The sequence below is a fragment of the Pyxicephalus adspersus genome, chromosome 5, assembly GCF_032062135.1.
Source record: "Pyxicephalus adspersus chromosome 5, UCB_Pads_2.0, whole genome shotgun sequence".
Classification (NCBI taxonomy): Eukaryota; Metazoa; Chordata; class Amphibia; order Anura; family Pyxicephalidae; genus Pyxicephalus; species Pyxicephalus adspersus.
This window is the reverse complement of record NC_092862.1, coordinates 81,561,886-81,580,116: the sequence shown is the minus strand read 5'-3', so window position 1 is coordinate 81,580,116 and position 18,231 is coordinate 81,561,886. Positions and strand designations below refer to the sequence as shown.

General features: G+C 37.0%; 1 protein-coding gene across 4 annotated transcripts in view; it reads right to left on the bottom strand.

Annotated features, from left to right (window-relative positions):
* COL15A1 (collagen type XV alpha 1 chain) overlaps positions 1 to 18,231 on the bottom strand; it is a 493,232-nt gene that overhangs the window by 236,654 nt on the left and 238,347 nt on the right. For all 4 annotated transcript variants that reach the window (XM_072411944.1, XM_072411942.1, XM_072411943.1 and 1 more), the window contains one exon: positions 8,054 to 8,107. In XM_072411944.1, coding sequence (XP_072268045.1) covers positions 8,054 to 8,107 — 54 coding nt within the window. The remainder of the gene's footprint in view (positions 1 to 8,053; positions 8,108 to 18,231) is intronic.

Sequence of the window (18,231 nt, the reverse complement as noted above, 5' to 3'; positions counted from 1 at the left end):
GCTTTTTTAAGTGTTTTTTTTAGCAATGTCCAATCTAGCCTTTCTATTCTTGAGGCTTATGAGTGGCTTGCACCTTGCAGTGCACCCTCTGTATTTACATTCATGCAGCCTTTTTATGTCTTTTTATTACTCTTTATGGTAGACTTGGGAGGGGTTTCTCTTCACCATGGAAATTATTCTGCGATCATCCACCACTGTTGTCTTCCGTGGATGTCCAGGTCTTTTGGCTTTGCTGAGTTTACCAGTTCTTTGTTCCTTTCTCATGATGTACCATAGTACGAAGGAATTGCCCACACCAGCCCAAGAAATAGATTCTGGGTCAACTGTCCAATTACTTTTGAGTGCCTGAAATGAAGTGATTGTGTAAAAAAAAAAAAAGCTTTAGTTCCTCACATTTTTATGCAATCTTTTTGTTCACTCTACTGAATTAAAGCTGAAAGTCTGCAGTTCAACTGGATCTGAGTTGTTACATTTAAAATTATTCGTAGTAATGTACAGAAATTAGAAAAAAAAAATTACAAAATTAGAAACAAGTCTCTGTCCAAATATTTTTGGACCTAACTGTATACAACAAATACACTTATCACCAGCAGGGGTCACCATGAGGCCAAAAAAGCCTGTTTGATTCAACATCTACAGCAGTAGCCTTATATATATCTAATTTGTCTGTAGGGCAGATCTATATTACTAACTACCAAGTTAATGTGCATGATATTAAGCTGGATCCAGTGAGATTGGTACATAGTTGAAAAGAGTGGAGAACTGTGAATACTATAGATTTCATCAACACTGACTCCTTTCAAACACATGTTTGTATATATACAGTTCAGGCACCTGATTTGCGGCAGAATGGTCCATCCCTAAATTGGCTAAGGCACCTACTAGGGAAAGTACGCAGCTATTTATTTCTTATCTATATATTGGGAAAAATTGGTCGCTGTAGCTCCACAGGGAAACCCTCTGGATCAAAATCATCCAGAAATGTACAAGAGATGTTTAGATCCCAATCTCAGGAATCAACGTTTAGACCTGCAATCTCCAGCCACTGATTTCTAAGGAGCCTTATCAGCAGCAGTATCTGATTTAAAAAAGGACAAACAAGGTTGGCAGTAATGGAACAGGCTGAGGCAAAACATGAAGCAGGCCAAGGCAAAACGTGAAGCAGACCTAAGGGCACTGAAATATGTTGCAGTGAAGCATTCTGCTCATAGTTTGTCAATGCATAGACAAATGGAAAATCTAGATAACAGAGGCTGTAGGAGGAATTTACGTATAAGCAGCTTACGTGAATCAGTAGAGAATGATCAACTAGCCTACTCTCCAATCACTGTTTACCAACTTACTCTACCACCCTCCATAATCACTTATTGAATTTGAAAGGATCTACAGAACCTTCAGATCAAGAGGAAGAGATGCTGACCTTCCCAGATATGTGGTAAGCTGTTTAATCAGTTACCAACTTAAAGAGGAAATCCTCAGAAAAGTTTGTTCCGACGATCGCATGCTTTTTGAAGAGGTGAAGTTACAATCTTATCAAGATCTACCTTCCATCACGTTACAACAACAAAGAGCTTTATGCCCATTACTAAACATCTTCAGAGACAGACGTATCCCTTTTAGATAGAGATTCCCATTCTTCAAAACTCTCAAAAAGATTTTGCGCAAAGTCCAATGAGAGCCCGAGGAAGAGCATACGTGCATAATGAAGGATTGTCTGCTGGTGTTGTAATGGAACATTGAGTATGCAACTATAAGTTTCTTACCATTTAACACAGATTTGGGTGAGATGTTTAGTCCAGTTTATTAGTATAATAAGTATTGCTATTCTAGTGAACCTATAACACTGGGGAATGCATTTTTTGTTGAGTTAGATCTTACACTTGTTTTTTACTAATTTTTGGGTAGTGAATCCAGAAATGACCCCAGTTTTTTGCTATCACATCCAGTTTTGAGGATACAGGGTACCCTCCATTTATGTAAAAAAACATACAAATTTTACATACAATGAAAAATTAATGAAATAATAACATGAATGTACTGTTTATTTAAATTTCTTTTGTTCACACAAAGGTTTTATTGTTACATTTTTTCACAGTAAAACATTTGAAAATTAATCGGGTAAGCAGTTAAGGTAAAAAATTACGCTTAGAGCTTTTCCTGGAGTGTTCAGTGTTAGGACAACCCCGTCGGGTGCTCCAAAAAATAGTCAGCCATCATATGTACATCCCATCTACCCTGATACGTCCTTACATGACCTTCAAATCTTTGTGGAATCCTTCACCTTGCTCATCACTGACTGCACCAAGGTTTTCAGGAAGTTAGAAAGATGGCTATGCAGAAAATGCACCTTGATGCTCATATTGCAACCAATCAATTTGTAGCTCTCCAAGAGTTTCTGGACAATTTCTGTGTGATTATTTGCTTTTGTGTTTCCAAGAAAATCCTTGACAATGGCTTTGAATGATAACCAAGCATTCTTTTCCACTTCTGACATTGTCCTGATAAAATGTTCATCTTCGATAAGCTGCCGAATCTGTGGCCTTTATTTTTTCAAATGACAGACTAGGAAATGCCAAATGAGGTACTTGAAAGTCTCCCTCAGTTGACAAACATTTAACGAACTGCTTCATTAGACCCTGTTTCATGTGCAAAGACAGGACAATATTATTCTTTCTATCAACAAGTGGCTCATGTAGAATGTTTGGATTACCTGGTTTTAGGGCAGATCTTGGAGGCCAATTGCTTTCCACCCAATGGCTCTCACAAGTTCTGCTGTCCCACATGCACAGACAACAGGGATACTTGGTGTATCCGTGTTGCTGACCAAGAAGGATGCATACAATTTTAAGGTCAACACAGATGACCCAATTGTGTTAGTGATTTTGCAACAACTCAATGACTCTCTTTATGTCTGCGTATCCTTCACAAAGAGAAACTGAATGGCCAATTGGGACTGACCCAAATATATTGCCATTGTGAAGGAGGACACACTTTAAGCTCCGCTCTAAGCTATCGATGAATAGTCGTTATTCAAGTGAGTTATAGATTGGAATTCTCAATTTCTCCAATAAACCAGGTATGTTATGGCAATACACAAAGCCACGGTCAGTTCTAAAGTACTGCAGAAATGCAATTTCTCTGGGTCGAAAGTACGGCGATTGCACACCATATGAGGGACCCAAGACTTATCTTGATCACCAAGTTTAACTTTGAAATATGCCAAATAGGCTTGCTCTACAAATGTGATGATGTTCATCCTTTGACTGGGAATGATGAAACCTCCACAGATATAACAAAATGAATCAGAGTTTGTTTAGGCAATTACGACGAGAAACAGCAAAGCCAGACAAGATCTGAAAGAAAGGAAATACGTGTGTAAGTAGAAAAATAAATTTTGCTTATCCACTACATAGAGCAGTGCACGACCTCTGACCACACTGTCTTGCGTGTAAATTAACAGCCTATACAAATCCATGCTACAGTAATCACATTAATATAAGCGCTGGAGAAAAAACCTGATGTGATAGAGGAAAACTAACTACATTTTCAGAATCAGCATACCTATTTTAGTGTAAATAAGCTTAAAAATTGAAGTCAACAAAAAATTGTTAAAAATTGTTCCCCAGTGCAATTTGCTGATTCTCAAGAAAGGCAGTGCCCCACTAAGCTACATTTGGATTTTGAAGTGACCCCCCTAAATATCAAAGATCCACCCCAAAATCCCTTTTATTTAATCTATGCTGCAAAAGAAAATGAGTTGAATATTTTATATAGGTTCTGAATTGATATATCATTATTAACTTCAGTAAATAACAAACAAAGAGGATTCCTCTTGAGAATCTTCTCTTGTCTCTGTGAACATATGTTAAATATTCCTAAAACTCTAAAATAGATATACATCTTATACAAATATAATAATGTAATATTAAAGGATACTATTCTGTTATGCACTGCTAACTTCTCTGTGAATGGTGATTTAACCTTAATCTTCATTACTCCCAATGTATACATTTTCTTATCAAGGACATACATATGCTCTCAAATTAACCCTGTTTTCCCCTTGGTTCAAAACAGCCTTATTGCTGTTTGAAAAAGTTATTTGGTTTTACTGTTACGACCTTCACCACAGCTGGGTAGAATGATACCCAGGTGACCGCATCCGGCCTATTTAAGTAAGTGCAGTTCTAATTTGTGGAACTCACTCTGGATTTTATACCCCCATAGCTATTGATGGGATTATAGATCTAAACTGAAATTTATGTTGTTTAATGTGAAAGTTTTAAACTTACGGGCTAAAAGGACAATGGTGCTCCCTACAGTACAACAACATAAACCACATATAGTGTTTTTTCAAGAAACTAATTTTCTTCGTAATAGCATAAAAAAGATAACCAGTCCGAAATGTCCAGTAGTATATCATGTCCCAAGTCCCATCAAGTCCCATCACAAAAGCAAAAGGAGTCTCTATTGTGATTGGCTGCTAAATTAAATTTATTCCTGAATGGTCAACTAATTCACAGACCAATAACACTGGCCAAGGTGTATTGTCCAACTATGATAGGAGGTAATCATGTCTGCACAGGATCTGGTGGTTGGGTGAGAGGTACTGACTGTGTAGTGATGGAGTGTTTTCGTTTAGGATTGTGTTGTGTAAGATCACTGAGATTGTTTTTGAACGGTTTCTTGCCTTTTTTGACATTTATAGGGGAATCGAGAGGGTTGGATGTAGGTATGTGGGGTGTGGGTTGTGGGGGGCAGGTGCAAAAGTAGTGGTTGAATGAATGTTTTGTTTGGACTTTTGTGTGTCCCACTTGTAGGCTCTCTTTCTAGGTAACACCCATTTATGCTTTTGGAACTATCTTATTGTTGTATATGTCAATGTTGAATTTTTCCAAATGCTTCTTGAGAAGTTTATACTATTCTGTGAAATCTTCAGAATTAATTTAAGATTCTGGGAATGGATATCTAGGATTTTCCGCTCAATAGTTTCTAATTCTTTTTGTGTAATAGGAAATTTATGGTTCAATCAATTTGTTTAATCAATTTCTGAGAATGCTTTCCCAGTCAGTTTTGATCCATTCGATATGATTCGCATTGGGGGAAAACCTTAATGGGGGTTAATATTTTCCAAGATATACTTTTCAAAAAAAACTAATGTGCCAATGATTAAGAGATTTTTTCTCCAACATTTGTTTTAAATTAAAGATTAGTGAGCTGACCTTTGAACTATAATGTTTTTTCTCATAAGACAATACAAATCAATCATGTTCAGAATCTCCTAGGATAAAAAAGATCAAATTCTTGGCCAACAAATTGGCACTATACACAATGCACCTAATTATGGTGGGTAAGAGTCCCATCAAAGCAATATCAGTAAGCACAATAGTGATAAATTTCATATGTGAAACCGTAATACCCAGTTGCACCTAACTTATCCCTGACTTGTAGCTTTATAGTGTATGCTGCCAGTGCTGGTCTCCCTCTTGTCCCACTTAGGTAGAAACCTAACAGTTAGCTGTCCAGGAGGCCTTGGAGAGACGCAGGGCTGCAGGTTGGAGGAAACATCTTCTAGCATTGGGTGAATCATGAATTTCTCTGGTTGCTGCTTGGCAAATACAGCTTACAATCAAATTGTATTGATTGGCTAAAAATCCTCCATGAGAGGGCAGAAAGTCTCCCACTTGTGAATGGCTGGATTGGAAAATAATTTGAAGTGAGTTAGGGAGTGCGACAGGGATGCCCTCTGAGTCTCCTAAATATGGGATGCCTTCTGAGTCTCCTAAAGATGTTCACAATTTACCCCTTCATTTTAAGGCAAGAAAGTGGAGCTTTTGGCATTTCTAATAAGCCCCCTTTGAGAGTAGTCGCCTATTCTGATGATGTATCTATGATTATCTCTAAGAGATATGAGGTGGTTGTCTCAGAGATTGAACAGTATGCAGAGGCCCTGGGTTCTAAGATCAACAGTGACAAGTGCGAAATTTTCTGTATGGGTAGGGAAGGTGAGAGTTTTGATCTCCCGGATACCTTCCCATAATCCCAGGAGAAAGTTAAAATTTTTTGAATTCGATTTGGGGCAGGTGATCATAACCTGGTAAATTGGAAAAGTAAGCTGGAGATTGCAAATCCAAATATGGTAAAGTGGAAGAATTGGAGATTGCTATACAGAGAAAGGTTTGAGCTGATCAAAATTTACCTGGTTTCAATATTCTTGTATGTCAGCTATGTCTGTATTTGGCCAGCTTCCCTGTATACCAGGATATACAGCTGGTTCTTCCAGAATCCCTGGCAAATAGGATGAACCTGGGGAAGAGGAATATGACCTGTCCTATCCAGATGGGAAGAGTGGCCTAGGTATAGTCAGCCTGATGTTATTCTTTTTTCTGCTGTTTATTGAGTTTAATTTTAGTAACATGCATGCAAAAAACCCTCCTGCATGGGTGGGAATTTTTAAACCTGGTTGGTTCAAGCCTATTTTGCATTATTGGCAAACTGGGAGAAATGTAAAAAATCCAAGAACCCCGAGTCTGAAAATACTGAAGCAATGGCAGATTACAGCGGAAGACAATAAAAAGGCAGATTTGATGGGTCATTTGTTTAAGGATTGCCCAAGTCTATTTTTGAGGGAGGGGCTGAGATTAAATAATATGGAAAGGATTCCTATTATGTTTAGGGACCTGACTTGACTCGCCTTTCATGGTAAATAGTATTTGAGGATCTATTAGCACCGGCCCTCAAGAGACTGTGTGTGCTTGAGACTGGAATGTAGAGAATCAGAGGAGACCATGGAGCACTTTCTGCTCCAATGCCCCTTCAATGTAGAAGTTTACAAAAGAGTGGGGAGGGGTCTAGGTATTCAGGGGCAGTCTGGGTAGTCAGGGCAACACTAGAAAAGTCTTGGAGCCTTGCATGTGATAAGGTTATGAGTCAGCAAGTCATTAGTAGGCCATTGGAGGAGTAAAGAGGGCGGTTAGGGGTGTATTTTCCTACAGGGTCATCAAGTTAAGTGGGAAAAAAGCTGGGGAGGTAATCCAAGGCAAATCACAGGAGCTTTGCCTTCAAATCCCTCAGCAGATGACAATAATAGATTGTAAAGGAGAGAGTTGGGTTAGTGGAATACCAGAGAGCAGGACATTACAGCAGTATAGACAAGAGATGATAAGAGAGTGAAGAAGGAGTTTGGTGGTCTCTGGGGACATGTAGGGGGGAAGATTGAAGAGGTTAATGTTGTGCCACTCTCTAATGTAGCTATCAATATGCATCACACTTCTTTTGGTAATTTGCTTAGTCATTTACTGAATCGGGATTATTACCCCAGTAAGTGGAAAATCTATAGGTTCATTGGTATGCTTTGGCCCAGATGACTTGTGCTTCATTAGCATTCACATTGCACTTGTGTCAAATGCTCATGAGCATATACTTGTATATGAAGCTGCTTTAATATTCTTTCTAAAAGTTAGGGATGCAGTTCAATATGAAACAAATCTAAATAATAATTAGTATGGAATGAGTTAGGTGCAGTTATTTTGTTCAACCGTTGAGTGTATAAATACATTTCTGTATATAGAAATTTTTTCTTAGCAACGTTGACACATACATATAAATTTTTATATTCTTTCTTTACCATAATAACTGTTTTGCATCATGTTGGTTATTTAACTAGCAAAATCAAAGTCCTTTTTTTAATATTTTATATAGTATTAGGTGACTTATAAAGTTTCCCCCTCCTAAATATACTATACTACAGTACACAGATTTAGGTGACCTAACCACATAATGCTTCAATGCATTTACATGAGAACAGACAGTGTGAACGTCCCCTACTGCCCAGTCCTGTCAAGTATGACATTTGTCTTGTTTGTAAAATGCTTACCTAAAATACTAAATAGATTTTGTTTCCTTTTTTGCTCTTAATGTAACCAAACATACAAATATAAAATCTCCTTTTTTAAAATCCTTTATACCAACGTAACTTACATAACAAAAATCATTTGATTCATCTTTTGTCATTAGAGAGACAAACTTTTTTTTTTAATACAACATGACTACTTACAGGTCTTCCTGGAAAGCCAAACTCTCCTTTAATTCCTGGTCGTCCTTCTGGACCCTAATTGTAAAATAATAAAAATGCATTGTAAATTTAGTAATCAAACAGTTAGGGTACATAAAGTACATATAAAAAGGTAACTTCCTTCCCTTCTCAAAATTTTTATTCATATAAATGTAGCCAAACCCCAGATATTAATAAAAAATTCATTATTTTTTTAAATAAAAACATGTTTTTTCGGCAATTTAAATGTATTGTGAATAAAGTATAAAAAAAACACTCATACAATGTGAAGCAAAGTGCAATTAACAAACACACATCCTAGATTGTAAGCTCTTCAGCACAGGGTCCTCTCTTCCTCCTGTGTGTGTCTGTATCCGTCTGTCACTTGCATTCCCTTTATATTGTGCTGTGCTGTATAATATGTTGGCGCTATATAAATCCTGTTCAAAAAATAATAAAAATAATAATACATGCCTAGCCAATTGATTTAATATTGGAAGGAAGGGCTTATTTTTATACACTCTATGCTAACAGTAAACGGCAAGAGCTTGGTCCCATTTTGACTTGCTTATGCTGCATGTTAATCTACTGATATTTATTATATGAAGATATATATGCTTGATAGGTATGTCCTTCATGTCATATATTTTTTGATCTTTAAATCATTACATTTGGATTACTCAATTACCTTCATAATAAATACACTTTTATACACTACACTGATATTTTCTATGGTATAGTACATTAAATTGCATATACACACACACACTATATTACATTTATTGTATATATCTACTAACAAAAGATGTTTGCTGTACGCAATAGATAGCTATATAAATAATTGACCTACTAATATCATTGTTGAGTACCACAAATTGCAGAAAAAAAGGGACTGAGATGGTTGATAACCAGATCTAATACCACTAACCTTGTTTATAAAAAGAGTTTTTTCAATAAATAGAATATATCTTAATAAATAGTATATATCTTCATAATTCTTTACAAAAAATCATGGTAACTGATACAGTAATCTAAGCCTGGAAAACAGGTAGCTTTTAAGTTAAAAATTTATTTAGATTCCATTTGTAACAGTGCATTATCCATGTCACCTCCCCTTTCATTATTATGAAACCTATCCAACGCCTAGAACGTTATATTGGAGGGAATGTAATTATGATTATGGGCAAAATGCATTTTTTAAAAGGTCTTTTGGTCTTTTCAACATAAATAGCTTTGGGCAATGGAGGATATATACCACATTACTTGTGTTACAGATAGCAAAGTGCTTAGATCTAAATGGTCTACCATGCAGTAAATGTAAAATTGGTTTGTTAGGTAATTTTACAAAATTACATGTTCCTTTGTTTTTTTTGTTTTTTTTAAATAGATCTTGTGATCCCATAAAGTGACTTCTCTATCGCAAAAAGAAGGGCATCTTCCAAAGGTAATTTAAAGTTTGTTATCGTTATGTTTAGGAATTTATGATTCTTCTAAAATATACCAATATTTCTAAAGTTATTTACGTATTTCAGAAGCCTCTGTAGCATAGCCTCTCCCTTGGATCAGTGGTCGCCAACCTTTTGGACGTTACTGACCACTTATTTAACGGACTCTGGACAGCACATGCGTGGGGAGCCATGTGTCACTCAAAGGAAAAGAAACATTCCCTAGAGTGAGGTCATGATGCCAGAACCCGCCGACTCTCCCATCACAGGTCTGAGCCTCTTGACACAACCCACCCACCGACCTGAGCCTGCGATGCATACAGAAGACATGGTCGGCGGCTCTGGCAGGTGCGCCCTCCCAGCTGGGTCCTTCCCCTGACCCCGCTGGGAGGCACACTGGCCAGAGCTCTGGGCCATATCTCCAGTATATGCCTCCTGTCCGCAGAACAGCAGTTGACGACCGCTGCCTTGGAGCATCTGCTTCCAATTTAAATTGTACCTCATCTGAACAGTTTTTCTTCAAATATTGATTTACAGGAATACTCTTAATCAATTGTTTAAGATGTGCACTTTGAGCCATTAAAATAGTATTCCCCACTGTGGGTTTACGATACAGCTTTGTTTGGATCTTATGAAATTCATCTTAATAAATAATTAAATTAAAACAACATTTTCCAAGCTATACTCAATGGTAATTTTAGATTGAACTTATTATTATTGTTTATAATACTAAAGAATTGTTTCAATTGTTCAACATTACTGTTCCATGAATTAGGATTTTGTTATAGTAGTAACGTGTGGTTGATAACTTGTGTTGTTATTTGTATTTTGAATATGCCTAACCCTAGATTTTATGGATATTTATAAGAACAAGAAGGATGGGGTTTTCGGCAAAAATATTAGAATTATATTTGGTGATAAAGATTTCACACAAAAATACAAAAGAAAATATAACGTTTTACTTGTATGTCACAATAGTTTCTTGTGATACATACAAGATGTTGTTGTGGCCTGCACTATAGGCACTATAAAAAGTTCAACATTAAGCGCATATACATCCCCATAGCATGGTTAAGTAAGTATGAACCCGTTTGTATCCACCGTAGTACCCTACACGTTTTGCCATTTTGGGCTTCCTCAGGGGTAGTGGTAGGTCACTGCATAACTTTCTATGTATACGCAAAGGGTTCAAGTAATCTAAATTTACCAACATAAGTGTAAAGATTCAGTATAATACATTGTTAGCCAATACAGAGATCATATTTATAATAGTTTCACTCAATTCTTTTAAAGTAAAAAAAAAAAAAATTATATGTGTGACAGATATAATATATCAAGCTAAGCAGGATAAGTATAAAGGTTACATAGATAAATCTGTCTTTGAAGGAGTATTCTATGTACATAGATCATATATATACAAAAAATTGAGGTGTTTGAGTTTCAAAAATATTTATAAAGTAGGAATAAATATCACAATTACATAGTTCAAATATGGCTTAGTCCTGTAATGAGGATTGTACAAGCCCAAGCATTAAACAAGCTGTTGAAGAGTTCTGGGAAAATGGAAAAATGTAGTAGAGTCCCCTGTGTTGGTATAGCTTCTACAATTTAAAATATATATTACGTTTAAGTAATTATATGTATTCAAACAGTATATGTAAAGGTAAGAATAAAATAAAAATTACTGTCCTACCTGTAGATGAAGTATGCTTTACTTTACTTTGTAGCACCGCCCACCCATACCACATCACTCGTTGGAAGGGGGCAGGTCTCCCGTCACTCGGCTCAGTGCTGGAGCCAGCTGGTCGACTTTCTTCAGCTCAGCATATATGGGGAAAAGACCCTAAAGGGGGCGGGCCTGTCTAGGCATGCACCCCAGAGTCCTAAGATGCCCCCGTCCCTGTAAGTCAGGTGAGGGGGGGCGCCTTCTAAAAATAGTGCCTGATATTACAATCGTATCCAGAGTATTTGAATGGAGTGAGGGGGAGGGGGGAGAGGAGTAACAAAGTTGCAAAGTTATAGTATACATCGTATAGTATAGTATCACATAAATCATAATTAGGGCATAATAGTAATCGACTTTTACAGTATAAACATTCACTATAGTTATAAATACATTTTGTTACAGCTTACTAATAATGACAAATCTAAATTCTGAAATATTGTAATACAAACATATAACATCCAGGTATCAAATATGGTAACTGAAGATTTTGTCTGTTTGAGTTTAGGTTTGTTTGTTACTAGTAGTGTTTATACTACAGAAAAGGTTTAAAGCTAAATTCATAATTTAGACCAGGGTAATAGTTACCTTTTAATAAAAAAGATCCATTTGGTTTCTGCCTGTAATAGTTTTTTATCGAAATCTCTCCCTCTCGGATTTGGGGGTACTTTTTACTTTTTCATTTGAATGTGCCCAAAGGTTTGGATTGGTCTACCGTTTGAAGCTGTGGAATATAGTGACTTTGGACTAACGAATCTCGTAAAGAGTATGATTTCCGATATGTAATGCACGTTTTTTACCCTACTAACGTGGAGATGTTAGGGTCTACAGTAAGAATCTTCCAGTGTTTTTTTGATGATTTGGTGTATATTGTGATGATGTTCATTGAAACAGGTGATAATTGGTAGTCTAGATGTTTCTTGAATTTAGGTTGGTTTTGTTATTAGGTCATTTCTATTGAGATGTTGAACTTTTTGATTTGTTTTAAAAGTTTTTTGCTATGGGTCTTTCAGTGAGTGCGTTAGCTTCTATCTTAACATCCATAGAACAACTTCTTCGAAGTCCCAGCATCTGACTATATGGAATGCTTTTTATTAGAGATTTCGGATGGGCACTTTGAGAATGAAGGATTGTGTTCCCTGCTGTCTCTTTGTATATAAGGTTGTTGTAATGTGCAGGTCATTAGATATGTTGACATATATGTCAAAAATGGGGATTTGGTAAGATTGTATGTTATAAGTAAAATTGAGATTGAAGTTGTTCTCATTCAGTGATTTCTAGCATGTTTTTGAGAGGTTTCGGGGGGCCTGTCCAAATTATTAGGATTTCGTTAATATAAAAATACCATCCAAGTATATTGTCCAAGAAATATGTATTGTCCAAGATATTTGTATTCTGTAAATACAAACAAAGCTGTATCGTAAACCAGCAGCAGGGAATACTATTTTGATGGCTCAAAGTGCACATCCCCAACATTTGATTGAAAGTATTTCTGAAAGTCTATATTATCTAAATATGCGGTCTGAATGCTGGTGGTCATCTACTGTGTGCCATTCCCCTTATTCCTGCTAAATTATGACATACAAGGATTGATTGTGATTTATGTAAATTGTTTAAATTATTTTTCTGATTTAGCTATCCATTCCCATGTATAGCAAGATGATGGTTCTTCTTTGTTTTACCGTATGGGACATCCTAATGTTTATATATTGAATGAATGGCTGTTAAGTTAAGCTGTTAAGCTTCTCATGAGGCTTGGCACCCCACCACCCTGTCTGTAGTGGTTACTTTGACTGTGGAAAGCAAGTGTCAATCATTTCTTGGTGACTTCTGGGTTACGTGTAAATAAAAAGGGCGTGGCCATGGTGGTGTGTATTCATGTTCCAACATCTGATGTCAGAAGTTGGTACAATACAAACTGGAAACCCACTGTGCTGCACTGAGCTAACTGCGGGATTGAGATCTTTACCTGACATCTGTGGAACAGGAATCCTTAGGTTTGACAGAAGGGTGGTGGTTTATCACACATTGCACTAAATTGTAAGTACTGGTAAGTGAATGGGCTTACTATGAAACTTAAATGGGTAGTGGAAAATTATTTTTTTTTCTCTCTACTATGTGCTTTTATGTGCGTTTTAGGGTTTGGTCACTATAAAGACGGGCCTGGAATGTAGTGACTTTAGGAAGGTAGTAGAATGCAGTAGCAGTAATGGGGTAATAGAAAAGGCTGGGAAGTTATCATGAGGGTGAAGAGGGAGGTGAAGGTAATGTAGAGGTGGGTGGAGAATAAAGGGGTAAAAAGAACAGGAATTTGAGGGATCATTTTAGTGAAGAGACAGAGTGAGGGAAAAGTTTTCCCGCCCTTTTGGGTTAGGAGTCCAGTGAGTATGCTGCGGGGAGGTCCTCGAACGATGGTGGTTTGGGTAGTGTTAAATGGGGGTGGGAGATTCCGCCTTTGGTGTGGAATTTACACAAAGGTGTGTTTTAAGTGCTTGGTGGTGATTGTTCCTTAAATGATATGACATATCGGTGATATATCCTTGGCATGATGCGCCTGGGAGCATTAGATATCTTGGTGGCACAGATCCCATAAAGGAAATAATTGAAAGGGGGAACATCAAGGACTGGTAACCAGTTGTGTTGGTCAAATAGCTCACTATTCGATTCAACAGCTATTTGCTCGAATAGATCTATATTGTTCGGGTGATTGAACGTCGAATTCAAACACCATTAGAGTCAATAGGTGAAATTGTTCTGGACTTTGTAGAGCTTCTACAGCCTACAAATACATTTAAAAAGACATGTCAAGACTCCCACACCTCTGCAATACACTGTACAAATCAAGAAAACAATCAGGAAGGCTTTTTTATGTTGCTGGCAAGGCCATTTTCTGAGGTGGTCAAGGGAACATGCCAGATTTTATACAGGCCTTCAAGTAGAGGCAGAGAGGGCCCCGAGCAGTTTCCTCTGGTCCAAAAATTAGCCACCAGGTTTCACCGCTCTGTTACAAGCCATACACAGGCTTCAGAGTACAGGCAGAGGGCCCTGAGGAGAGTCTTTCAGTCAAAAAATTAAAATTAAAAATAAAAAATTAGCCAGTTACACAGCTCTGTTACAAGTTATATAGGCCTCAAAGGAGTGGTTACCGCATTATTAACTGGAATCTCGAGCTGGGTGTAGTACATCATTAATTCCACCTAGAAGTCTGTAATACAATTTTTGTGAATGGAGTACTGACAGGCAGCAGCAGGAGGAGGAGGTGGTGGGCCCTGAGACAGAGCGTGGACTGCATTGTTAACTGGCATCTGGAGCTGGGTGTACTGCATCATAAATGTCACCCAGAAGTGTACAATTTCAGTGAACGGAGTACTGACAGGCAGCAGCAGCAACAGCAGGAAGAGTAGGCGGTGGGCCCTGAGACGGAGTGTGGATGGCATTGTTAACTGGCATCTAGAGCTGTGTACTTGGCAGGCGGCAGCAGTAACAGCAGGAGGAGGAGGTGGTTGGCTCTGAGACAGAGTGTGGACGGCATTATTAAATGGCATCTAGAGCTGCATACTGGGCATGCAGCAGCAGGAATAGCAGGAGGAGGAGGCGGTGGGCCCTGGGACAGAGCAAAGATGGCAATGGAGGTTAAGGCCATCACCTATATGGACAGTGTAGAAGCTGTAGCTATTAGAGACATGAATAGATGAGGAGGTTCCTACTGTCCCTACCTACTATCTAGCGAAACCACAGCCAAGGGAACGGGTTTGGCGGAATCAGCGGGGAAAGAAGACCCTGTTGAGCTGCACTCTACCCTGCAACTGTGAAGAGACATGACAGGTGTAGGATAAGTTGGAGTATGAAGAGGTTAAGACTGTAGAGGCTCCAACTATTGGTAAATGTGAAGAGGCTGAGGCTTACTCTCAAATGGACAGTGTAGGGGCTGTAGCTATTGGAGACATTGGTGAATATGAAGAGGTTAAGACTGTAGAGGCTCCAACTATTGATGAATGTGAAGAGGCTGAGGCTTCCCTTCACATGGACAATGTAGTAGCCGTAGCTATTGGAAACGTTGCTGTGTAGGGGACTGCCTTTTCCTATCTGCTAGCTGTAACTTTGTAAAATGTGGCATGGACAGCGGAGCTGTGTAACCAACTATTTTTTGTATGCAGGACTATTTATGTATTTCTCTCCAAAAAATACAGATATGTAATTCGGATACCTCTTGCTATCTATCAAAAAGGCAATAAAATTTCTGTATTTCTCTCCAAAAAATATAGATATTTAATTCTGATATCTCTTGATATCTATCAAGAAAGGCAGGAACATTTCTGTATTTTTCTCCAAAAAATACATATTTAATTCTGATACCTCTTACTATCTATTAAAAAAGCCAGAAACATTTCTGTATTTCTCTCCAAAAAATACAGATATTTATTTCTGATACATCTTGCTATCTATCAAAAAAGGCAGAACAATTTCTGTATTTTTCTCAAAAAAATAAAGATATTTATTTCTGATACCTCTTGCTAGCTATCAAAAAAGGCAGAAAATGTCTGTATTTCCCTCCAGAAAATACATATTTTTAATTCTGATAACTTTTGCTATCTATCAAAAAGCCAGAAACATTTCTGTATTTCTCTCCAAAAAAATACAGATATTTAATTCTGATACCTCTTGCTATCTATCAAAAAAGGCAGAACAATTTCTGTATTTCTCTAAAAAAATAAAGATATTTATTTCTTATACCTCTTGCTATCAAGAAGCCAGAAAAATTTCTGTATTTTTCTCTTAAAAATACAGATATTTATATCTGATACCTCTTGCTAGCTATCAAAAAAGGCAGAAAAATGTCTGTATTTCTCTCCGAAAAATACAGATATTTAATTCTGATACCTCTTGCCATCGATCAAAAAAGGCAGAACAATTTCTGTATTTCTCTCCAAGAAATACAGATATTTAATTCTGATACCACGTGCTATCTATCAAAAAAAACAGAAAAAATTCTGTATTTTTCTCAAAAAAATATAGATATTTAATTCTGATACCACGTACTATCAAAAAAGGCATAACAATTTCTGTATTTTTTTCTCAAAAAAATAAAGATATGTATTTCTGATACCTCTTGCCAGCTATCAAAAATGGCAGAAAAATGTCTGTATTTCTCTCCAAAAAATACAAATATTTAATTCTGTTATCTCTTGATATTTATCAAGAAAGGCAGGACAATTTCTGTATTTCTCTCAAAAAATACAGATATTTATTTCTGATACCTCTTGCTAGCTATCAAAAAAGGCAGAAAAATATCTGTATTTCTCTCGAAAAAATAAAGATACTTATTTCTGATACCTCTTGCTATCTATCAAAAAAGCCAAAAAAATTTCAGTATTTTTCTCTTAAAAATACAGATATTTATATCTGATACCTCTTGCTAGCTATCAAAAAAGGCAGAAAAATTTCTATATTTCTCTCTGAAAAATACAGATATTTATATCTGATACCTCTTGCTATCTATCCAAAAAAGGAAATATTTCTGTATTTCTCTCCAAAAAATACAGATGTTTAATTCTGATCCCACTTACTATCTATCAAAAAAAGGCTTAACAATTTTTTCTTCCACTACGATCTCTGGGCATTAAAGGTGATGAATGGGGACTTGTCACCTGTAGTGCCCTGTGTTCTTGCATAGAAAAAGTTAGTAAAAAAAAAATTCAAGTAATTACTAAATACATTTTTATAGTTTTTTTCCCCAAATTTTTTTCGGTTGAATACTGTGTTTTTCAAGTCGGGTCTATCCGAATTCGAACAGCCATATTCCGGTCGAATATAAGGACAACCCGAATTCAAACACCAACACTATTGAGAATATATGTATTATATTTTTATTATTTATATAATTTTGTTATATATATATAGTTTGGTCCTGAGATACTGCATAGCCTGAACATATGGTCTGATGAAGTGGCTTAGTTTTGTGAAACATGTCACTGTATTATATTGGCTGTCACGACTTACATATGTACAGTGAAACCCTATCCAAGAAACTCTATCCAAGAACACATAGTAGTAGCACAGCGTGGTAACAGAGATCGCTGCTTTAGCGCTGTACTATGTATTCTTGGATAGAGAAACTCTATCCAAGAACACTGGGCACTACAGGTGATGAATGTGGACAAGTCCCCATTCATCACCTCTAGTTCTTGGATAGATAAACTCTATCCAAGAACACAGTAGTAGCACAGTGTGGCAACAGCGATCGCTGCTGCAGCGATGTACTATGTGTTCTTAGATAGAGAAACTCTATCCAAGAACAGAGGGCACTACAGGTGATGAATGGGGACAAGTCCCTATTCATCACCTGTAATGCCTGGAGATTATAATGGAACTGCAGAGGTAATCTGTAGTTCAGTTTCCTACGTGACATCATATTTTAACTGAACTGCAGATTACCTCTGCAGTTCCACTACGATCTCAGGGTACTATAGGTGATGAATGGGGACTTGTCCGCCTTAATCACCTTTGGTGCCCTGTGTCCTTGGATATAAAAAATTAGTTAAAAAAACAAAAACATTCAATAAATTACTTCAACCACCAGGGCGGTTAGCCCGACCTTGGTTCAGGGTAAGTAAACTTGCTACAATTGTTTACCCCGAACCAAGGTCAGGGTAGCTAAAAATATAAACAAGCGTGACATTGCAATCCGATTGTCATACAACATTGTATGACAATCGGTTTGCAACTGAAAAAAAATACTTACTTTGTCCCCACAGCTCCTCCGGACACATCTGTCCTCTTCTGTCTTCTCCCGGCGTGTGCAGTGACAGTCTCCAGGGTTTCCCCATGACGTCACTGCATGCGTCGGTGCGGGCGGGGCGGGAAATTCAAATAACTTTGCATTGAACTCAATACAAAAAAGTTGTATTGAGTTCAATACAAATAAATTTTTATATAATATATATATAATTGTATTATATATATATATATTATATAAGCTACTATACAGTTACATTATACACTTTTTTTTTTTT